The sequence below is a fragment of the Tiliqua scincoides genome, chromosome 1 (assembly GCF_035046505.1).
Source record: "Tiliqua scincoides isolate rTilSci1 chromosome 1, rTilSci1.hap2, whole genome shotgun sequence".
Taxonomy (NCBI): Eukaryota; Metazoa; Chordata; class Lepidosauria; order Squamata; family Scincidae; genus Tiliqua; species Tiliqua scincoides.
The window spans coordinates 102,932,768-102,957,647 of NC_089821.1; the positions used below are offsets into that span (position 1 = coordinate 102,932,768).

The 24,880-nt window shown below is 42.3% G+C and overlaps 1 protein-coding gene across 1 annotated transcript in view; it reads right to left on the reverse strand.

The window, feature by feature from the left end:
• The window catches only part of LOC136657724 (sodium channel protein type 1 subunit alpha), a 65,880-nt gene extending 47,906 nt beyond the window's left edge, over positions 1 to 17,974 (reverse strand). The window contains exons 1-6 of the mRNA XM_066634679.1: positions 17,708 to 17,974; positions 10,741 to 10,859; positions 6,974 to 7,063; positions 5,776 to 5,904; positions 3,151 to 3,242; positions 1,871 to 2,134 (exon numbers count right to left, since the gene is read on the reverse strand). Of these exons, the coding sequence (XP_066490776.1) occupies positions 1,871 to 2,134; positions 3,151 to 3,242; positions 5,776 to 5,904; positions 6,974 to 7,063; positions 10,741 to 10,859; positions 17,708 to 17,974 (961 nt within the window). The remainder of the gene's footprint in view (positions 1 to 1,870; positions 2,135 to 3,150; positions 3,243 to 5,775; positions 5,905 to 6,973; positions 7,064 to 10,740; positions 10,860 to 17,707) is intronic.
• Positions 17,975 to 24,880: the final 6,906 nt, after the last annotated feature.

The window sequence follows — 24,880 nt, forward strand, 5'->3', positions numbered from 1 at the left end:
ATAATTTTTTAAAAAAGTTTCTCTTGTCAAAGGATCTCACAATCTCTAAAAAACAAGGAGCAAGGGAGACACCAGTAAAAAAGGCACTGCACAGGATGCTGGGATGAAAAGGGCTTCCTCTGCTAAACATATGAGAAGAACCACTTAAAGGTGCCTGTTTACCCAATTAGCAGGGGCAATTCCTTATCTTATTAGAATTACCTGCTCTGCCAGACTGCATGGGAAATACTGTGGCTCCCAAGCTATGAGCCGCGGTTCTCCAGGGAGTCATGGACACTAGCCAGAGGAACCGTGCAATCCTTGAAAATAAACCTGGTGCCCTATATAATGTATAGGATTGTAACCCTAATGGTAAGTCACAGCCAATGGCCCAGTGGGTCAACTGAGCCGCCCGGCAAAAAACTTTAGGAATCACTGACCTATGTTGCTTCACCATTCTTTATCAAACACGTCAGAGATACTGTTTCTAATCATTTATGAGGTAGGGACAATATTAATAGATTATCCAAACGGGGTGTATATACTGAAAAGATATGGTCTACTGTTCACACAGCAGCAGTTTATACCTTCATTTAATTTAACCTCCTTTGGATACCCCATTCATTTTTATTATAGATACCTGCTGCTGAGAACCTACTGGTTTTTTTAAATATGGTATCATAAAAGTTTTCTTTCGGCAGAAGGTGAGGGGCAAAGAATCAGTGAAGAAGTTCAATATTTCATTTGAAAGAAGCAAAGGAATAGGGCTCAAAGAATAACAGGCAGAGTGAGGATAAAAAAATACAATGGATAAGAAAGAAGAAAGTTTACTTCAATAGGGCAGAATAGAAAAGGGAAGGGAAAGAGAAAACTTGATAAAATTAATATTGGACATATGGCCAGATCCTAAGCCATGCAGCAATCCTGTTTAACTGAGCGATCCTATTGTCACACAGTTACTATGTCAGCACAAGCCAGCACAAGCCATAGTAAAAGCGCCATAAAGCACTAAATGGTGACTTGTGTGCAAGCAGCACTGGTGGAATGGCTTGCACCAGCCTGTCATTGCTGGATCTGAGCCCCTGGTCGCTGGTGGTATATTTAGCAACAAGCTGAATTCTTAAACCAAGATAACTTGTGGTCCATGGACCACTAAGTGGTCTATTGGTGAGCTTCCGGGAGTCTATGAAGCAGGTACAAACAAAAAATTTGTATGTGCTTTTGTGTATTTTTCTGGGGAGGGTGTTCATAGCTTTCATCAGATTTTCAAAAAGGCTATCACTCCCCAAAAGTTAAGAACCACTTCCCTGAATCATCCTGGTTGTTAAAGAGGCTCATTATTTTCAATAAAGCAATATCCCACCCCTGCCCCCCAGATTTCAGTTTGGGAAATGTGAAATAAACAGACAAAAAAGTAGATGAATGTGAAAAGCCTATGACCTCAAACACAAAACATTGCTCATGAAGAAGGAAATATGTAGAAGTGCTCTTCGTTTTGCTTTGTCTTTTAATATAAAAATCAATGATGTAATCCTCACTGCTTTCTACAGAGACAAAACTTACAGCACAGTTCTATGCATATCTAAAGTAAAGTAAATAATAAAATATCTTCTCAAAAGTTGTCCCATGGAGTTCAGTGGGTCTTACCCCCACTTAAGCATGCTTAGGATTGCATCCTGAATCACTATAGAACATGACGTATCATCTTTCCAAGAGACCTGATCAAAAGACTGTAAATTAGCTAACTTCTGTTCCAAAAAAGCATTAATCTGATTTTCAACAGCTTCTACCTCATTCGGTCACAAACATTTCAATAAATCTGTCATTCAGCATTGCACAAAGCCATATCCACTTTTTAAAAAATAAAAACAATATAAAACTGCATTCTTACTTTCTTCCTGTATGTATGCATTCCAGTCAAAGAGTGTGCTGTTCAAAGTACTGTTTTCTCCTAGCGCACTGTAAAATAAGTCAGTATCATTTAAATCTGAAGTCGTATTTTCTGGATTCCAATACAAGCACTTGTGCCTCAAGTTGCCCATGAACAGCTGGAGCCCTATTAGAGCAAATACACTCAGACAAAACACCGTCAGGATCATGACATCTGAGAGCTTCTTCACAGACTGAATCAGGGCTCCCACAATTGTCTTCAAGCCTGCAAGTAGAAGGGAGTTGTTATGATGATGGCAAATACATAATGTAAAAACATGCCACCCCCCCCCCCAAATCCTTAAAAAAAGAGACCCCTCATGCAAAAGCCCAAAGAAATGGCATTGATATTTGTAAACTAACATTTTCAAATGGTTCTGTCATTTGTGAAGATGTCTCTTGTGGAGATGAGGTCGCTGGAAGTTTATGCTCATTGAACTTGTGAATGAAAATGTACTGCGCTTAATTAAAAAAAAACACAACTTGTTTTAAAGCTAAAACAAGTGATTTTGTTACTCATGCTTTTCATGAATTTCACCACACAGAGAAAATCTTCCCACCATACCAAGCCAAAACATGTTACATAGAAGAAAGTGACACAAAAATTAATGTAACTCGCTCCCACATAAACACGTTTAGATTTATGCATTGAAAATTTTTTTTATTTTTTTTTTAAGAAATGCCAACACAACCCAAACCTCTGCTGGCATCTGTTTTATAACACGTTGATAGTAAAACAGTGAAGATGTTAAAGCTTTATTCTAGAAAACTGTGGGTGGTCTGGAAAGAGAAGAAATTTCCCATGCAATCTCCATGCTAGTTTTTAAAAAATTATTATCTTATTGCTAAGTTCAGTATCGATTCAGATATTCAGTAGTGGTTGTGATATTGGTCTCCATCCCAAATACCAGGAACAAATAGAGATTCATATTTTAATATAGGAAAAAAAAATACATGGGTAAGAAACTTCAGTTATGGAGCTTTTGTCATAGCTTGGCCTCAAAGCTTGACATTTTATGATGCAAATCACACAGGCCGTGTATTGCAGTATCTCATGCAACAATGCGTTAAACGCAAAGGCTGATTTCAAAGTAAACAAGCAAATGGCAAAAAGCTATCAAACATGGTTCCTGCTTCATTTTCTTTAAATGGGTGAGCAAGCAACAAGGCTTATGGTGAAAAAAATATGGTTTGAATTTCCATGGAGTCTGAGTCAGCCTCTGTGTTTAACCTAGCTCTCACCTGGGATGACTGATATAGTTTTCAATGCTCGGAGAACTCTGAATGTTCTCAACGCTGAGACATTGCCCAGGTCCACAAATTCTGTCACATATCTGTAATAGGGGAGTTCACACACAAACACAATGACAGGATAAAAAGGAACAGTTGGGAGGTATAAGGGACCTAACACCTTACACCACTTACTTCTTACCTGGGATTACAGAAATAGTTTTCAAAGCTCTCAATACTCTGAAAGTTCGAAGAGCTGAAACATTGCCTAGGTTTACAAATTCTGTTATATACCTGTAGAATTAAATCAGAGTTATTCAGAATTGAGGCAGACTTTATACTACTCTTGGGTATACTACACTTGGGTCTTGCAACAAGACCCCTTGAGTAACTTTAGTGGAAAAACTAAATGGCAACAGTCAGCTGTTTACCTTTCACTGCAATTTACTTTGCATTAAGATGATATTCAGTTATATTTAAATGTCATAGGACAAATGAACTGCAGTGATTCGATTGGGAAAGTCTAATTCTCTAACTTATACTTACTCTCTTCATACTTAGTAGTATAAAGAGAAAGGAAAGGTTGCTCCTCTTCTGGCAGGAGGGGAAAAGTGCAGGACCTGAAATTAGCTGCTTGTCAGCAACTGCATTATGAGTGTATCATGAATTATACGCTACTACTTACTTTACCGGATACATTGCTACTAGTGTATCATACATGAATTCACAAGGAAACAAACAATGCCACCATTGTAATAAACACAGGCAAGAATGAGCAGCTGGTGCATTCAGATGAACAATACAAGAGTATTTCTCCACATGAACTTCCTAAGAGAAAATTGTGATTCTTGTATAAAGTTACAAGTACCAGCAGGATGATGGAAGAAATTCTTATTCTGTGTGTCCTTTTTCTCCATTCCAGTTGACTGTAAGCCTGAGCACAGGTAATGTAGGTTGGTAGCAAAATAAGCTAATTCAGAGAACTGAACTTATTATATTTATTTGACACATACTTGCTGTTGGCTGAGGGCCCAATCTTAAAGAGTGCACGCCAGCGTACCGACATAGCCCGACACGGAGGCTCAACCAGTCCCACCTCCCTCCTGCCCGCTCCCTCCCCCTGGCATGCCTCCTCCCCACCCTCCCTCCACTTCCCCCTGCCCCGGAATGCCACCTCCCCCACCCACCTTCCCACTGCCCGGTGGTCCATGCGAACATTGAGCAGCTGAGCTCCAGTGCTCCATAAGGCACATTTGCGGGCCCTATTGCTGGTGAAGTACTGGAGCTCAGCCACTTGATGGCCATATGGACCACCAGGCAGTGGAGAGATGGGTGAGGGGAGGCGTTCTAGGGCAGGGGGAAGTGGAGGGAGGGTGGGGAGAGGGTGGGGAGGAGGCATGCCGGGGGAGGGAGCAGGGCAGGAAGGAGGCGGGACAGGTTGAGCCTCCTTGTCGGGCCGTCTGCCTGACATGGAGGCTCTAAAGCACTGGTTCTCAAAGTTCGTGTAACACTTCTCCGTTGCTTTAAGGGGCAGTGGAAGGGGAGGGAGGCAGCAACACAATCCCCAGGATTACATCGCTAAGGGGGCGGCGGGGTGCTTTGCACTTACTTTCAGAATGCAGGGCCCCAGCAGGCTGCAAGAGGTGTGGGGAACCCTGCGCAGCCCTGCACAGTGCTCCCCAAGGCTTGGAACTTTCACTAAAAGTGGGCACAAAGTACTTCCGTTTTGCAGGAGGTGCTTTGCACCCGCTTTTAGTGAACGTTCCAAGCCTCGGGCAGCGCTGTGCAGGGCTGCGCAGGGCTCCCCGCACCTCCTGTAGCCTAATGCAGCCCTGCCTTCTGAAAGTAAGTGCAAAGTGCCCCCCTTAGGCCAAGCCCCTCCCTTGCAAGAACTTACTGAAGGAGTAAAGCTCCCTCAAAGTTTGAGAACCACTGCTTTAAATACTATGCCTGATTCTCGGGTCATCGTAGAATTGAGTAGCCCCGTTGTGGGGCTACTCGCTTTATCAAGGGGAAGGGGACGAAAGTTCTCTTCTCCTGAGGTGGCAGCAGTGGCTTCCTGGGGCATGCTGAATGCAGCGGTAGCCATTTTCAGCACCATTGCAGCTCTGCATGCTGGGCAGCTCAGGATTGGGCTGTTAGAGTATGTACAGTATTATACTGTCTAATACAGGGGTGTCAAACATAAGGCCTGTGAGCCAGATGTGACCCCTGGAAGCAATTTCTCTGGCCTCTGTGATAAATGGGCTCTCTCATGTCTTGAAATTATAACAAGTTTGCACATTTTCTCTTTTGTCATTTGCAGCTACTGAGTTTCTATCTGAGAACAAAGTGCTTATTTCTGGCCATCATCTGCTTAATGATGTAACTTTCTGCTTAATGATGTCACTTCCGGCCCTGAGCGGGCACCATGAATACTATTTGGCCCACTATATGAAATGAGTTTAACACTCCAGATCTAATATGTACTAATCAGTGAAGAATCATATTAAATCATTCTTTGTCATTAAATTATCTATAGAGTCCATTCTAACAGTACATTTTAACTGCAAAAAGCTTGATGCTCTCATATGCAATCTGTGAAAAATTTAAAGAGGTGGAGTGGGGGGGAAGAGAAAGCTGTAATGTAAAACTTACGCAAATGTAATGACAGTGAAATCAAGCCAATTCCATGGATCCCGGAGGAAGGTAAAATTATCTATACAAAAACCCCTTGCAAATATTTTTATAAGTGATTCAAATGTATAGATTCCTGTGAATGTATACCTGGAAAAAAACAGCAAAAATATTCATTGTTAATGAAAATTGTGTCTTTAACTTCCCAGGTTTAAAACACAAATCTCAATGCCTTGAGGAATCTAACAGTGCAAAATCTTTGCATGGCTACTTGGAAGTAAGTTCTAGTCAACTCTATTCAACTTCCATGTAAGTGTATGGGATCGCAGCCCAAGTCTACCTTCTTGCTTTATGGGATTGGGGGTGAGAGTGTTTTCAGCATGGCTACTTCCTGTGTTACCAGAGAAACTTGAAATATCCAGGGCCCCGTGGAACAGCCTGCTTCGCCTCTCAGAATCTGAAGCATTGGCCCTTGAACCTGGACTTCTCATAGTATTTCATTGGTACAGGTACACTGCAAAGGTTGCCTTTTACCAGCCAGAAGGGCCTAAGCTCACAGACGTAATTCTCTTCAACAGGAGCCACCCAGATGGCTCTCTGTGGATTATCACAAGCAGAGTATTAATGCAATGGCCATCCCTTCTTGCTTGTCCCCAGCATTTGGTACTGGAGATATGCTGCCTCAATATGAGGAGCATGGAAGCTCCATTCAGCTATCACAGCTAATGACTGTTGATAGGCATGAGTCTGTCTAACCTTATTTTTAACATGCTAGGCATCAGCCTGCATCTCTTGATGTTAATTATACATTGTGTGAAGATATTTCCTTTAGGCTGCAATCCTAACCATGCTTTCCTGAGAGTAAGCCCCATTGAACAAAATAGGACTTACTTCTGAATAGCCCTGGTTAGGATTGTGCCCTTAGTCTGCCCTGAATCTAACTGCTAGTCATCTTCATTCTGTGATCCTTAGTAATATGAGATAAGGTGATTTCCCCCACCCTCTCTTCACTGGCTCCAAAGGCAGATTGTGAGCTGCTTGATATTTGGAACAAAATGGGAAAACATTACTGGGTGCATGCAATCCTGTGCTCATGAATAAAGGGGCTTGTTGGCTTACAGTCATGCTCATAGTTAATGAAATATAATTGCAACAGTGCTACTATAATTTATTCTACAAAAATACATTCAAACATGCAATTTATAAATAATCAACTTACTCTACATTCTTTGTCCAGTCTGGAGGGTTACTTAGGGTCATAAATACACAGTTGGTCAAAATAGTGCACATAATGAGCATGCTGAATAATGTAGGTTATATCATTAAGGAACATACTTCACAAAATTACCAATAAAATACTAAATTAACAGAATATCTCATTTAGTTAAATAAATACAGTTGTTGGAAGTAAACGCATATTAATTAACTCATTTGGCTTAATTAATCATTTGCAATGGCCATGGTACGAGAGGTTCCGTCCCCCTTTTGCTGCCAAGACAAATTCAGAAGGAGAGTGGAGTCTTCCCACACCATCCTCCAAAGAATCTGAAGAAGGCAGCTAGCATGCCTGTATTGGCACGCTAGCAGTGATTGCCATGGCTAGCCCCCCTATCAGCCGGCAGCAGGGCTTTGCTGCCAGCTGATTGGCTGGCTGGCATTAGGGGGCGGGACGACTGAGCCTGATCTAGCACGCAGGCACTAGACCCGGCTCAGTTCCGTTCCTGGAAGTATTCAATCAAGCATTAAAGTATCTATATTCTCCCATCTTTGACTTGCCAAGAGCATATCTGGATTGTAAAAAAAAAAAAATACTCTTGAATAGATCCCCACATGTACATGTGCATTTTGTACTGAGGAATTGGTTCCAGAGTAGAAAATGTATCACCAGAAGTGGCCCTAACTAGTTAAGAGAAGTTCATTGCGGCATCTTAAAAATAGAAAGTGACAAAGAGCATTTGCTTACAGCTAGATTTCTTGTTGTTTAAGCTAAAACATGTCTGGTTTTAATCAGAATTAAAAATTTTATCCATTCATAGCACGTAAGAAGGCCACATGATGGCACCACAAACTTTGTGCTCCAAACCAAAGATACCTTACTCTGTAAAATTATTCAGGACTATATATCTACTCATCCCTACTAAAATATGTTTTTCCTAAGCACAATTCCACCATATTAGCAACCAGCATAGAAAGGTTTGTGTGGGTAAAATACTGGTACATTACTGGCACTTCATATGATAAAGTTGTCCTAGAATGTGCAATTTCACTTAGATTTCTGGGGCATACTTCTGTTAACAACATAACGATTAAAAAATACACTCAATTTTTGGGTCAGCAAAACGTAAATATCTTTAAAGTCACATTGCATTCATCAAAAGAGAACAAAGAAGAGGAAGGCAAAGCACATGCTTATCTTAATTCCACTGAAACAGTGAGACTTAGAGTCCAATCACATGGTCACCCTGCACTGCTGACACCCACGTTTTGGCAGTGTGGGGCACTTTCTGGAGGTGCTAAAACCTAAACCAATGTTCCATGTTGCTGAGGGGCTGTCGTGAAGGTATCATCTGGTTAAGGGAACAAATGTTGTCTAACCTGGGGATAAGCGCCTGAAGCCTACATGGGTCTAATAAGACCTGCACCAGCAAAGTTGATAGTGCAAATCAGCATAGACCTGGGTCTGGGAATCAGCCCTGGGAAGGGGGTTTAGATTTGATGGATACCACTGCTGCCGAACCCACCCCCTTCTCAGACCTGATCTCAGACCTCCCTGCCCTGTTGTTGCCGTTCCACCCACCCCACCCCATTCCACCTATCCAGGTCAGTGGGCCTTCCCTGATCCCACACAATGCACAGGGTTAATCCAGCCTCTCCACCAGTGTCCTGGCAACATGTGGCTTTGTGCACTGCCGGAGAATCATTGCTATACAGCAGTATCTGCCAGCAGATAAACCTAATAAGAATGGGCTGTAAATAAATGCTGTTATTTCTTTCCTGCTAACACCAATTTTGTATTTTATAGACATAATATCTGCTTTTATAAATGTTAAGTATCTAAGCATCACCTCCTATTTACATAGTTCTAATTGTTGATTTAGGTAGTGCTAATCATATGCTTGGTCAATCATATCGCTGAATGGAGAGCTATGTGGCTAGCACATTGGACTCTGACTAGGCAAATCTAGGTTCAAATCACTCCTCATAAAACACATAGGGTGACTGAGCCAGTCACACCCCCCTCCCCTCAGGCTAATCTACCTCCCAGGATAAAAGGTGGTAAGGTGGACTGGGAAGAACCACATATGGTTCCCTGAACTCCTCAGAGACAGGGCAGGATATACAGGTCCGTCCTCTTTATCTGCGGATTCGGAACCCATGGTTTTAACTTACTGCGGGTTCCAAACCCACGGTGAAGTGCAGACCTCAACTCGCAGACGCAAAGGAGATGTTCTCTGGTTACGTCAGGCAGAGTTTCTGAGACTCAGGCTAAGCGCACAGCCTCTGCAGGCCTCAGAGGCCACCAAAGGTGTCGGAAAGACATTTTGTGGTTTCAACTCACCAAGGGTTCTGAACCCATGGTAGGGGGTGGACCTGAGCTCCCAGAATCAAGGAGGTGTCTCCGGTCATGTCCGAAGCCTTTCTGAGGCCAAGGCCCACACATGGCCTCTGCAGGCCTCAAAGACATCTCTGGGGGTGTTGGAAAAGCATTTCCAATTTTTAGGAAAACCGCAAGTGCCTTTCTGGCACTTCTGGAGGCCTTTCTGAGGCCTGCAGCCCTCAGGACACCTCCAGATATGACTGGAGAACATCTCCAGTCATGACCAGAGGAAATATTGAACGGACTCACACATTCACTTATCTGCAGGTTTCAGTGGGGGGGGGGGGTCCCTCACAGATACCGAGGTCCAATTGAAATTGATCAAAACAGTAAGAACAGCATCTTGTATCAAACTCCAGTAGTGCAACTTTATACAAGTTACTGTATTATGGTAGTAGATCAGTTATTCATAAGATGAATTCCTACAAGTACTGTTCAGTACAAGCTTATTTTACCTGTGCAGGAGCTCCAATGAACATACACAAGGTTGCAATCAACATTGCGGTCAGTGCATTCTGCTTATGGGGGAGCTCTATACACACAAAAAAATTTGATTCCCAGTCAGTGAAATCAAAGCAGTAATTGGTGTACTCTGTTTGTTTAGAAAAAAAAATCCATTCAATATGTTTCTGTAGCAGGATTCCTACAACCATTCGTGAAATTTGGTAAGAAACCATTTTCTAAAAGTTTTAAATAATATAGGCATGCCTCCTTACCTGAGGGGTTTCATCTGGGAACTCCCTGTGGATAACCGAAACTGCAGATATGGGCAAATCCCTGTCCCCATGGTCTCGGTTCTCCAGAGGTGAGGGGAGCCTGGCTGGGAGAGGTGAGGGGAGCCTGGATGGCTCCAGAGCCTGGTGAGGAAGAGGTGTGGCTCCCCTCCCTCCAGAGGGGCATCTGAGCTCAGCAGAGGCTGTAGACAACATGAAGAAATTGGAAGTGACATTTTTAATGCCTTATAAGGCATGAAAAGTCACTTCCTGTTTCTCAGTGAAATGGAAGTTGTGTTTTTTGTTTTTTGTTTCACTTTCAGAGCTCAGTCTGAACCTGGCAGAGGCCACAGACAGATATCCACAGCCTCTGCTGTGCTCAGGAACCCCTCTGGAGGGAAGGAAGCAGAGCTCCCCTCACCTCCGGAGGGGGCGCAAAAGGGGGGTGCGTGTGGGGGGGCCGCAGACCTGATCCACAGATAACTGAATCCGCGGATACAGGATCCATGGATATTGGGATACATATATTTACTAAATTGCTTGGAACGACTTCCTCTTGGATCTGACAGTATAAAATCAAAAACAGTAAGGAACCTCAGATAAATAAACAAAAAGTGTTTCTAAATTGCTATCTTAAAAAACCCACACTATTTCATGACCACTTGAAAAGGATATGAATGTACCAAAATCTTAATAGCTATTTTTCTAAGAGGGTTGAAAGGAGTTAAAATGTATAGGGCAGAGGTGGCACTGAATCGGAAAATTGCCTTCCCTCTATTCAATACTATAAAAGTCTGGAAGAAAAAAGAAAGCATGAAAGCAATTGAAATGTACACAATTCTAGATTCACTTTTGCATTCATAGAAAAAGAGTCATAATAAAACACAGTGATCAAATTCATTGCTATGTGCACGCTTTATAAAAAAAAAATCTAGAAATAAAGCTTGATGGTCATTTTTACTTACCTGATAAACAGTATAGGGTTTGCCATATGAAGACACATCAGCAGTGTTCTCACATATCAATATGAGAATACAGTACACAAGTACTTTCATATCTATGATGATATGAACCTGTCTAGTCTCATTTACGAATTTTCCTTTTCCATTTCAGGCAGACAGAAGAACATAAAGTAGTGCTTTTTCCTCACTTTTAATATACTGGTCTTTCAAAACCAGAAGTTTTTACTCTGTGACCATTTCCTTGGAGGAATTAAAACAGTATAGGTGAGTAACCAACCCAATAGATACCTCATTGCAGTTTTGGTTCCTGGATACAACTAGTGATGATGCTGAAATTCATAATTACCTGGTTTGGTATTTTTCAGGTATTGCTCATCTATGCATGCATCAGAGAAAGGTATGAAAAGACTAGCCCAGACAGTGGAATATTTGAAAGCTGTGATACACGACTCTGCAATCTGGTTCTATTCTCCGGTTCTAGGATATGTAATCCTGATGCCATGCACTTTTGCAACAGGCTATACTCCCTTCCATTCCAGGACTTCAAACAGCACCTACTTTTGAAAACTGGTCAAAGACACCTTGTGTGAGTGATGCTCCTCTCATAAAATTTGCCAATTTCTCCTTCTTCAAGAGCCCTTGCGCCCCATCTCACCACTTTCCAAAGGGACTCATGACCCTCAGCATAGGGTTTTTGGATCTGTTGTGGGGAAGATGTGGGGAGGATGAAGCCACTGAACAAGCAGACCTCTGTTCATTAAAATTGGGATCCAACCCATTCGGTTTCATATTCTAACATTATGTACAAGAGTGAGTGTTCAATCAACTTCAATGAGAAGCTTGAGCAGGGTAGTGGTAAATCATGTGTGGATGGTCAGAAATATTTGGATACATACAATGTCATGGGGAAAGTTCTGAAATAGGGAGAGCAAAGGCTACATGGGGGGGTGAGAATGATAAAAGTTAATAGTCAACTATGGCCTGTGCTGGGACGTCAACAAAAACACCCCCATATGATGAGAGAAAGGTGATGAAGAGGGGTGACTGATGGAGCCAGACAAAAACTAGACATAAAGATCAAAGCTGGTCAGAGTGGTAAGCAACTCTGGGTGCAATCCTAACCAGGTCTACTCAGAAGTAAGTCCTATTTTGTTCAGTGGGGCTTACTCTCAGGAAAACAAGCCTTCAGGAAAGTATGGTTAGGATTGCAGTCTCTGTCAGTAACAGTTTAGAAGTCTTGTTTACTGGCTACTAAGCCAAGACCAAACAGTTGTGCAGCTTGGACATCTGTTTCGTTGTGTATTCAAACAGAACATGAACTTCTCTGGTCAACAACCAAGCCGTTGAAACGTCTGCTCTTTACATAGAAGAATGGTTGTCAATAAGCAGTGCAGCAGTTCAGGTGATCAGCAATATCAGGTCACTTTGAAAAGGTATACTAGACACAACAGAAGATAGGTTAAAGCATAATCTGGCCTATGGAAATATTGCTTATCAGTTTCATAGGTTCATCTAGTTTAGATAGGTTACAGGCAGGTGCACAGCATTTCAAAACAGTCATTACTACAATCATATACTGGAATAAACATCAAGGATAGTCATTCATGTTTATCAAACCACCATTCTAATTGAGCCTTAGAGAAGGGGCAACATGGAATACATCCCATTTCCTCTGCCCCAAATCAACATCAAGTCAGAGAGGCATCACTTCAAGTCCTATCAAGCCATTGTGCTTGAAAGAGCTGTACATACACTCTGCTTAGTGTTCTGCCATTAAGTTGCAGCGTTAGTTACTTTAACCAGCACCGCACTTCACAGTGTGTCAGTGTGCTGCAGTTATTGATATGACACATGAGAGAAAAACCTGACACTCTGAAATCATGAGCAGTTTGTGTTGGGCAGGAAGATTTTCAAAATATCGCTAATATAAAAGTCAATATCTGTTATGTCCAAAGGGATAGGTTGAAAGCAACAAAATCAGAAGCTGGGTTACTGTACTGTGCAGTAGAAATCTTTTAAAAGAAAACTGCTCACTGCAAAAAATAAAAAATTGCTGTTTCAGTATCTTTCCATCCAAGACTACTGAAAGCACAGGAGGTGAAAGAGGGAAAGTCTGCAAAGGTGCCAGAACGTTGTAAAGCTGTTAAGATGCAGGAACAGCATTAGAGATGTCCTAATTGTTGTACTTAGGCCCAAGCCTGAGATGTTACTATTATTATTTAAGATATTTTTATTCCATTCTTCCATCCCTGCAGAGGCCACCGGGTGGCTCACAACAGTTAAAATGGTAAACAAAAACAGTTTAAAATAAGGCAAGTAAAACCAATAACAATTTAAAAGAATGCAGGAATAAAATCAGTTTAAAAGGAAGAGCTAAGATAAGCAGGCCAAGAAACCTAATAACAATAAGAGCTGGTTATAAATCAAATGCCTGTAGGGATAAAAAGGCCTTTTCTGGGTGTTTAAAAGACCCAAGGCCTGTGCCATTCAAGCCTCCCAGGAGAAAGAATTCCCCAGTTTGGGTGCTGCTATTAAAAAAGAGCAAGTTCTCATCCCTGCTAATCACACCTCACTAAGAAATGAGTCACAGAGCAAGGCCTTAGAAGCTGATCAAAATCTATGGATACATGTGGGAAGAGACAGTTCTTCATGTATCCAAGCTGCATAGTGCTTTAGAGGTAATGGCCAGCACCTTGGATTAGGCATGGAAACATACCAGCAAACAGTTCAAGTGGAATAGCACAGGAGACTGACCAACATGCCCTCCAAAGGATACAGACTGCTACAATTAAGAACAGGTGAATTTTCCAAACCATTTTTTTAGGGCAGCCCCATGCAGAGTGCATTAGAATAATCCAGAAGTGAGGTGACAAGGGCATGGAGCACTATGGCCAGATCTGCTTTCCTCGGAAAGGGATGTAACCGGCACACAAGCCAAAGTTGGGCAAATGCACTTCTGACCGTCCCTGATTCTCCATGGTAAAAACTCCAGCACCACAAACCTGATCCTTCAAATGGAGTACAGTCTCATCTAGAACAGGTTGTAATCCCAGTTTTGAGTCACATTTCTTACTGACAAGGAACACCTTTGACTTGCCTGGATTGATAATAAACCCATATCCAGTCCTTCACTGCAGCCAGGCACCAATTCAGAACCTCCACAATCTCACTAGGTCATTGTAGAAAGGAGAGATAAAGTTGGGCATTGTCTGTATATTGGTGGCACCACACTCCCAAATTCCAGCCAACCTCTCACAGTGGTTTCATGTAGATGTTAACAGTATGGAGAATAAGAAGGAGGCCTTGTGGGCCACATACACCAAGGGTTTGAGCATCAATTCCCCACAACTACATTCTGTAGCATACCTGACGGGTAAAAACGGAACGACTATGACAGCGTGCATCCAAGGCCCATCCCTGCCACACAGTCAAGAAGGTTCCATGGTCCTTCTTGAAGGTCCCATGGTATTGAAAACAACTGAGAGGTTGAGCAGAACCAAAATGGATACACTCCCCCTATTTAGTTTCCCAGCAGAGACTGGCATAGATAGCCAAACTGAAAAGCTTCTAAATCAAGGGTGTCAAACATAAGGCCTGAGGGCTGGATGCGACCTCTGGAAGCTTTTTATCTGGTCCCCACTTTAACTGGGTTCTCCCAGAGCCACCCTTTCTGCAGCACTGCTTCTGCCAAGGCATCACTTTACAGAGTACCTCTCAGCTGCTGAGCTGCAAAGTAATGCCTCAGCAGAAGCAGCACTGTTGAAAAGGCAGCCAAACTCTCCCTTTCCATGATTTGCATATTTTCTCTTCTGTAATTTGTATCTAATGAGTTCCTATTTGAGAACAAAGTCCTTATTTCTGGCCACCATCTGCTTAATGACATCACTTTCTGCTTAATTATGTCACTTCCAGCCTTCAGCAGGTGCCATAAATGCTATTGTTCACAATATGAAACAAGTTTGACACCCCTTTTCTAGATAATCAGTATCATAGGAAAGCCTGGAGTTGCAAGCCTACCTGCTTGATCATCTTGCTTAAGTTGGTAAATTGGCCAGTAAATCTCAAGGATGGTCGGAATCAAAGGAAAGTAATTTTCAAAAAGGGCTTGACAACAGCCTCCTTTATGATAGATTGTCCTCAGGGAGGTATTTACAACATCCACCTCCATCCCCCCCCCAGCTGTTTTAACCAGCCAGGATGGGCAACAGCCAAATGGGTATGTGGCTGGCCGCAGAACTCCAAGCCTGTCCACATCATCAGATTGTCAGCTTGTGTCTGTGTGCCCACCTCTGTTGAGCAACAAATTGATGCAGAAATAGTTCACAAAAGGAATGAACTATTAGGTTTCTGCTATGAAAGCAACTTCCTAGAGAAATACTGCTCCGCATGTTCATTTTGTAACATGGAAATCAGAAATAGTCTGCTTTGACAGTTTCTCATTCATTTCTTGCAACCATGGTAAAGATCTCTCTATCTGAGTGCATATTTTAATGCTGGCCACAAGACTGGAAAATTAGGGTTCCTCCCAAGCAGAGATGAAACCACAACCTGGAGACTGTGTCTATCCCTTTAAAGTGTCAGAAGGCATTCTGTTCAATCCATCCCTCACCCACCTTCCTCCCCTATTACGGAGTAAAATTAGAATATAGTTTGCTAAAATAGGCAAGGAGGAGGGTGAACAAAAGCACCGCTGAAGGAGCAAGATGAAGGGTGCAGTTTTTCTTCCAGTTCTTTGGGATTCTAAAAGATTTCAATTCTGAAAGTCGGAAGTCTGGAATTTTGAATACAAAACTGTATGGATTTGCTTGCTCAGTTTCAGGCTGCAGTCTGGCAGCCTTACTTACAAATAAGTTTCAATATAGTGGAGTTTCTGTGTTCTACTTTTATCTCTGTATGGCCAGGATCCAAATAATTGTTTAGGCACACCAAAGTACATTACTCACCTTTTTCCCCATGAGGAGGAGATCCCCTTGCATGTCGCAAACTACTTTTGAATGTTCCCCCACTTTGAAAGAAGTTAGCCATTTAAAATGGGGTATGGATGTTTAAGAAATGCTAAGTCAAAGTCCCCTCCTCCTCCACCATGTCTTGTGGAATTACTTGTGTGGTACTTTGGATCACAGGCAACATTGCAGTTGGCGTCCTTCAGTCTCGAAAGACTATGGTATCGCACTCTGAATGGTGGTTCTGGAACAGCGTCTAGTGTGGCTGAAAAAGCCAATTTGGGAGTGACAATCTCTTCCACACTGGGAGCAAGTGCACTCTGTCCCTGGTCTGTCTCCCTGACTGTGGGCCTTCCTTCTTTGCCTCTTTGCCTCAGTCTGTTGTGCAAGTGTCTCTTCAAACAGGCAACATATAGAGATGAATATTATGCCTCGTCCCCTGGGGGCTGGGGAAAAGAATAGGCCCTCAGTTTGGCTGTACTTGTTGTAAGAGGCGACTAAACAGCCACCGGGTAGATGGGACTCGTCAGCCTGGGAAGGCAGCTCATCTGAGAGAAGGAAAACTCTGATCCCAAACCTCCACTGCCTTGTGGCTACATCCAGTTATGGAAAAGGCTTCAGGAGTCAACCTCGAGGCAAAATCCGGAGCCGGAGTCCCTGAGGCAGTTCATGGCTGAACACAGTCACGTTCTGGCAACTCCTGCGACGCCGCTGGAACCAACCGTATTGGCCTCTGCCTTTCCATTGGACCATTTCAGCGACGTGAAGAGGGGGGATTTGCTGCATGGGTAACAGCCTATCCTCCATACCTACTTTACCCAGGCTTCGCGCACTGGAGAGGACACTCTGTTGCAGAACCACCATTCAGAGCATGACACCATAGTCTTCCTAGACTGAAGGATGCCAACAACATTATGCCTCGTATCTTTCCAAATAAAATGAACATAAAACATTAAAAAATTAAAAATTGCTTAGCATCTATGCTTATAAACTAATGATTTTTAGAGGAAAATATTTTTAGCACATATTTTTAGAGGAAATATTACCATACTTATTTTTTATGTTAGGGTTATTGTGTCTTTCGATGGTGACATGAGAAGCAAAAACCGAGTAGGTGAAGTTTTTCCTATCTACCTGAATTCCAAGAAAAGGTCTACCTGCTCAGTTTATACCAGCCATGCAATCTTAAAGATGAGAATGCAGTTCAGCATTTTGCTCGTAACTATAATCACTGAAATAAACACTGGAAATGTTTGAATGGGGAAATGAATGAATGAATGAGGATCAGTCATGCACAGTTGAAGACACCCAAGAATTATCTGTCAATGATTGCCATTGGATTTAACCCATTGTTGAATTATTTCATTTACATACTATCTTGTGTAAAACAAGTTATAAAATTAAATTCAGATAAATTATTCCAGTGTTGCTAAGTCACAATCTTTCTTTTCCCTTGATAACCTTCTGAGAGGAAAGCATACATGATGGTTGAAGTACAGACATTTCAGTGGTTTGTTAGCAATTGCATTTTCCAAAACAAGACATGGAAACATCTCTTCAGTGTAACTCAGAAATATCGCTTTCATACCTGGTATACTATGGGCGACAGAGATCTGAAAAGGAAGCATGGGCAAACTGTAGCTTGTACACCTGACTGCAGAAAAATAAGGGGAGGGAAAAGAAAGAAAACCAGAGCAAGCACTGCAGAAGGAAAAGTGCTTGCTTTGAAACACTCACTTTTTGACTAAGATAAAATGGGTCCAGGTCTTCCAAGGGCTCAGCCACCATTCCTGGAGGGATGTCTCCATAAATAAATGGCAGTGATTTGCCAGCCTCCAAGTCACTACTTGGCTTCGGGCCGTTTTCATTGTCGGTGTCTTTCCGGTCTTGTTTGGACTGCTTAGCCTTTTCAGCAGCAATGCGTTGTTCAATAGCTGCAAGAGACTCTCTAGTGAAGTAGTGAAAGCTGTCTGGTCCTGGTGGTACAAGCACTGGCTGCTCCATCTTATCATCCTGCACATTTTAATTACCATTTATTCTTCTGCATAAGGAAGTACTGCAGGAAAGAAAGAAAGGAAAGAGAATGTTTCAGAGCAAACCCAATGCAGGCACGTTTTAATTGCCTCTTTTAAATATATTAAGATAAAATCTTACAAATTAACTATGGCAGCCTATCCACACTTACCTGGGAATAAACCCCATTGACTATAATGAGATTTACTTCGGAGTAGATATGCTTAGGTTTGGGCTCTATGACACTTAAAAATTATAAAAGGAAGGCTTCAAAGAGTGCAACTTTCTACTAAAAGACACACAGCCCAATCCTATCCACACTTACCTGGGAGTAAGCGCCATTGACTCTAATAGGACTTACTTCTGAGTAGACATGCATAGGATTGGGCTGACAATCTGCTATCAGCATCAAAGCTGCACAGCCTCCATTTATTTCAGTGGGATCCTTCTGTGTTAGGGTTGTTACATATATTTTTTTCTTGGATGGGCTTTTGAACCTTTAATGGCAGAATGGCCAGTAGAAATCTAGTTTGTGAAATTTCTCACATAGACCCGTGATGGGAAAAGTGTCACATTCTGAATTTCACCTTTTTCTGTAGCTGTTAACAAGCACAGGAAACCTATCATAGGATTCTCTTGGAAATCCACCTGAATGAATGAAGACTGCCCAATACTAGTACCCAGTAAATTGTGCCCTCCTTGCACACACTTGTTTCTTGAAACCTGAACTTAATTGGATCTTGATATGACAACTACTTAAGCAAATCACCAATCCCTTTATAGAAACCGTCTAATAGTTTTTAAAACTAGCAGAACAAGCAGAAATGTTATCAGAGGGCATCTAGAGGGCAATATTTTATTAATTATGAAAAAAGAATATTGTCCCACTATAGAATTTCAAGGAAGTACATTTGGTAATCACAAAAGGGTCTAATTCAGCATATTTTCCTTGCACTTGACTTCAAATTAATCCAAAGATGATATTTTCAGAATCACATGTTAGTAAAAAAGAAACTGCATTCTCTTTTGCAGAGACGAACACAAACCAGCAGAAAGGGAAAGGAGAAAGCAACACAACAAAACATATTTTCATTAACTCCAATAAGCAGCCCTACTTGTTCATTACAGTTATGAAGATCAGAATATCCTCTTCAGTTTAGTGAAGATACAAAATGCTGGTTTGAAGATATGTTCAAATCTGAAGAATACAAAATATTGTAACAAATACAGTGTGCCAGTGGTTCTCACACATTTAGCACCAGGACCCACTTTTTATCTGTCAGAATCTGTCGGGACCCACCGGAAGTGATGTCATGACTGGAAGTAACATCATCAAGCAGGAAAATTTTTAACAATCCTAGGCTGTAATCCTACCCACACTTACCCAGGAGTAAGTCCCATTGACTTATCATTGTTAAAAGAATATACATAGTAGCTTATTAAAAGTACGGGTTTGTAACATTCCCCAAATGCAGTCACATACCATGGTAGTGTCAAGTCTAATATGTTAAAAAAAATAATGAAATGAATAGAGATCCACCTGAAATTGGCTTGTGACCCACCTAGTGGGTCACAACCCACAGTTTGAGAAACACTGCAGTATGCAACCAACATCAGCAAGGCAACAAGGAGAAGGAAAAAGAAAAAAACCAACAAACTAAGTGCTTAGGAAACCTGCTTATGCTGCATCTTTTATGCTGCTGGATGGTCTTGATTTTTTTTGCAGGCATAAATTTTTTCAAATGTGTATTTGAGCAGGGAGTTGAACACATGCTCCCTTCCTTAGAGATGAAAGTGATGCGTCTGCAGTCTCCGCCCATTGGCAGGCTGCCTTGAAGGAAGGCTTCGATTCTCAGTGCCAGAGCTAATTTGCTGGACAAAAGCAGGAGAGGTACAATGGCAGAGAAGTGCAAAAGCAAGAGCTGAACAGGAAGAAGACAGATAACCAGAGTGGAGAAGCGATACTGAAAGAAAAGCATTGGCCACAGGAAGAGAGCAGAAGAATTTGCTGGGGGGAGGACCAGGGGATGTCTCAAAGAGGGAAGGCTGGAAAAACTAGCAGCTATGTTCATAATTACATAAGAAATCAATTGATGGAACATTCAGTTCCATAGAAAACTGAAAGTAGAAAGACCAGGAAGACCCATTGATTGTAAAACACAAAGGGAGTCAACCAACTGCCTTCCTTGGCCCTAAAAATGTGGTTTGATGTCCAACAGAAGAAAAAAACCCTCCTTTGAAAATCACTGTCTGTTGCCAGCATTTATGGGAGAAGGTAAAGAAGATTTTGCTTAACAGCAGCAGGAAAAGCCCAACACTGCAAAAACAGCTAATGGATGCTTAATGCACATGCAGAGTAAACAAAGCCTGAATTTCAAAGGTCTCCTTTGACCACATCTGTTAAGTGGATGAATCCCAATATACTTCCGGCTTAACATCTGAACTGACACTTAAAAGAATTTGTCAGAGTGTTTTCTTTAAAATGACAGTTTCAGCTTTTTCAGGTGATGTGTCTGCAAGTCAGATGGAATCAAAAAGCATCATATGTTGAAACACATATCTCAAGGTTCCAAAAATGTTCACATTATTAAGGATATTTATATACTGTTCTTCAACAACAATGAAATTTACAAAGTGGCTTACATAGCAAAAGAAATGGAAAATAAGGAAAGATGTTTCCATGTCCCAAAAGGACTTGCAATCTACAAAGAAACATAAGGCAGACACCATCCAGTCTCTGAGAAAGATGCTTAGCTGCGAGGACTAAACACAGTGGCTCCCCCTTCCACTAAATAAATCTCCTCCTACTAACAACTTAAAAGACAGTGGCTTTTTGGTCCAGCTAGGAGGAGTCTGAAGACACGAAGGCTATAGTAGTTTATGGTAGTCTGTAACTGAATTAGGAGTTTTGCCCTTTCCCAATTATAATTCCTACAGCCCAATCAATCCTATTGGGACTGGCCAACAACGGAATACATGTTCCGCTGCCAGGGACTGCCATAAAGCAGCCACAAAAGGCACTCTGGCGGTGAAATGAATAGCACACTGCAAGAGTGCCAGCAGGAAGACCAGAGTCTTTCCATGCACATCTATGGATCCGAGAAGATCTGTTGAGGTAGGTATCAGGGGAGGCAGGACAGGTGGGGGAGGGCAGAATGGGGCAGGGGAAGGGTAGATTGGATCTAGGAAGGGGGTGGGTTTGGTGGCAGTGGCAGCTGCTGAATCCTAGCCCCCTACCTGAACCTGATTCTGCAGTGTGTTCCATGCAGATCTGTGCCAATGAATTTGCTAGCGCAGGTCCAAGCAGAGCCCTCTACACTGCAGAGGCTAAAGGAACAAATGGCTAAAGGAACGGGTAAAGGAATAAATGTTTCCTTACCACCTCTGCAGGCTGCAACAGTAGCCATTTTGGTTTCAGGGGAGACACATAGCATTTGGCTGCTTAATTCATACATAATGCATGCATAATTTTTTTTAATGAAGGCATATAATAAAACAGATATACCACTATTGTTGGCCAAGTGTCACTGCTTAATTCATACATAATGCATGCATAATTTTTTTTAATGTAGGCATATAATAAAACAGATATACCACTATTGTTGGCCAAGTGTCAAGCCGTAGATTATGATTTACATACAATATTGTTTTAAAAATCAAACTAAGAATAAGCTTTCTTTTAATATTTTCTCTTACATGCAGTCACTGACAATAGGACTGCATTGGTTACCCTAAAATTCTGAGTGCAACAATAAATGTTCCTCATTTGAAAACAATACCAGGATTTTAAAGCCGAGGCCTGACTCATGATTTTGGAACATCTGAGAGTGGCAATACTTGAGGTTCTTATTTTGGCAGCTGCTGCTGCATGAAAGACAGGGCCAGCATTTTTATGAGACAAATGTGACATTTCTTCCAAGTGCTGGCCTTGTGGGAAGCATGCAGAAGCCAAGCTGCTGCATAGTTTCATTGCGCTTGCTCCTGTTCATACTACTGCAACAGACAGCAGCCCAAAGGAAGTCATAGGGAGAAGAGGAGAAGGAAAAAGATGATGGAGCAGAAATGGAGATGGTGACAGCTCCAGAACAGAGCTTGTTCAGATGCTGGGAAAAAGAAAGCAGTGTAAAAACAATCAGCAAAGGAAACAACAGCACAATGCCAGAGGCCAAGGAGAATAAACATGTTTATTGGCAGGAGAATTCCTAAGTGCCATTGCATTGATTGAGATCTCCTCATTCCATTCTTCTATTCATAGGTTTCCCTTAAGGAAAGCCTTGATGTAAGATTCAACAGGAAAGAAGTTTTCTTTGAGATACTTTGAGACTAGCACCATCTCAGAAAAACTTTATGGCCAAGAAGACAGGTAGTTTGTGGATTACTTGTCCAGCATCGGAGTCCACCAAGAACATCAGCCCTTAGCGAGCCCACCCGCTGGGATTGGTTTTTGGGATTCTAAGTGGCATATGATAGCCAATTGGGCACTCAAGCCCATGATGAGGTCAGAGGGAAGGTAGAGTTGCTTCAGAGGTCATAAATCAAATGGACCTATCACCTCACTGAACCTAGTTTACTTAAGATCAAGTCCAAGGATGTTCCAGCAAGTTCCAGTCTGGCTCTCTCAGAGTGAATCTGTGCAAGAAGTCCAACTGCCTCACTGGAGTTCAAAGAGGTGTAATAGCACCCAGGAAGCTAAGCCCCGGAGTAAGCACTGATAGGGACCAACAAACTAAGACTTGTTGGAGAATTATTTTGCTCTTAAGTGTGCCTGTAATTGTATTTTTGCTAAGATCTACAACTGAGCATTTCCAAAGCCCAAGCTACTTTCCAAGCCTATTTTTCCTCCTTTGTATTATTACTAGAGGTATTTGTTTCCAGTGAGTAAGATAGGATTACAGCCTAAGTCCTACTGAACACACTGGTCTCGCTGCTGAGTAAAATAAAATAACACAATTTTCAAACATCTCTATCTTTCCTCTCATTGTTTTGTGTCTTTCAGTATACTTTTTAAAAATAAATTTTTCACCGTCAAGGCCTGTTGCTGATTAAACTCTGCCAGAGCCATGTCCCAGTCCTTCAGAACCCTTCACTACCCACTGCAGTCTAGACTCTGGAAGAATTCTCCATGTAACTGGGAGTGAATTTTCCAAGGATAATCTCTCTCTGCCTGGTTTTGTCCTTGGAGTGACAGTGGAGCTTGCCAATTTTAATCCTGACATAGGAACAGATCCGGGAAGAGGAGGGACGCACTGGCACCTGGACTCTCCTTGCCCTGATTACCACAGACTCCATTAGAATCCATAAGCTCTCAAGAGTAGACTTCCAGATAGGTTTGCCTCCCCTACAGAGGTAAGAAGCCCTGAGAAGCCTGAACCCTATCACAAAGTGATGTTCATGACAAAGGATCTCCTCCACAACGAAGTCACCGTCAATCTGCCAGTAATAAACACCAGATGCAAAGTGTGTCCTGCAGAGTACGTAGATACTGAGACAGGCCCATAGTTCCTATGGTGGCCATGAAATCTTCAGCAACCTCAACAGGATGTTAAAATTTCCCAGCACTAACGTCTAGATAACCCCACAGCCATGCCCATAATTACCTCAGGCAGAAAGACTGTTGAACGTCAGGGTAGTCAGTACACCAACAGAATCCCAATTCTATCGCACCCATTCAGTGCCAGGGACAAATGGAAACTCTTGGCCCAATCCTATACCTACATTATGCCGGTGCAGTAGCCACTACACCAGCCTAGGTGTTACAAATATGCCTTAAAGCATGATTTCAGCACCCTGGAAGAAAGGAGTGCCAGCAGGATGGACTGTGCCGTCCTGCTGGTGTCGAATCTGGACTGAGCCCGACAGAGCAGGGAGGAGCTACTCTGAGCAGCGCAGGGGCAGGGGGAGGAAGGACCATTGGAGGAAGGTTAATTGCCTCCTTTCTTACAATTCCATCCTCTCCAATGCAAATTTCTCTTCTTAGGCAGGCATAACTATCCATCAGTGCTTTTGAGACATGAGATGATTGCCCCCTAGCATCTGTCTTTGCTCTTTGCCCCCTGCCTGATAGTATTTTCTCTAATGAGTAGGAGCTACTGAAGGGTTAGCAGTTTGATCACCATCTTGGAAAATTGTCACCTTTTTTCTTAGATTGCAGTGGAAGGTGGTGATATCCGGGGAAAGCCAAATTTCCCCCTTGGATAGCACCATGTTTCATACCAATCTAGGAAAAACAGTGGGTATTTTCCAAGATATTGGTCAAACTGTGGCATATAAAATTGGCAACACAGATTTTTGAATTCAGTGCAGTTTCTTTGTTAAGGAACTTCTGGTTGTCACAAATTCCCCCCAAATGTCTTTACCAAGTTTTCCAGAGATTTTTTTCCAGATTTCTGACTAGTCTAAATTGTAAATATAATTGCAGGTATAGCAGCACTGGCATGGGCTCTGCTGCATCCTGCGGGCAGCTGGAAACCATGCAGAGGCAGAGAGGGAAGTAAAATAAATTTTTACTTACCCTCCTCCACCCCTGCATGGTCTCCAATGGGTCTACTCAACTTGTGCTATTTAGCTGGCACACGTTAAATTAGAGCAAAGGGGCATATCAGGAACAAGGTGGGGAGCTCTCTCCACTGATACCCACCCACGACATGCCCCCTGATCTCCCCCCTCCCCAATGTCTTACTTACAGCAGCAGGCGTGGCAGGGTCCAGCAATCTTCTTCCAGCACAGCTGCCTTTTGCAGCAGCACTCAGAAAATGGCCTTTCCGCTGCCATAAATTGCTCAGCTTGCCAGCCGGATCCTAACTAGAATCAGGCCTGCACGTTTCCTCACTGTGCTGAATAATGAGGGAAAATACAGTAATGGTACATTCCTCCAGGAATACTGAACTGATAACATTT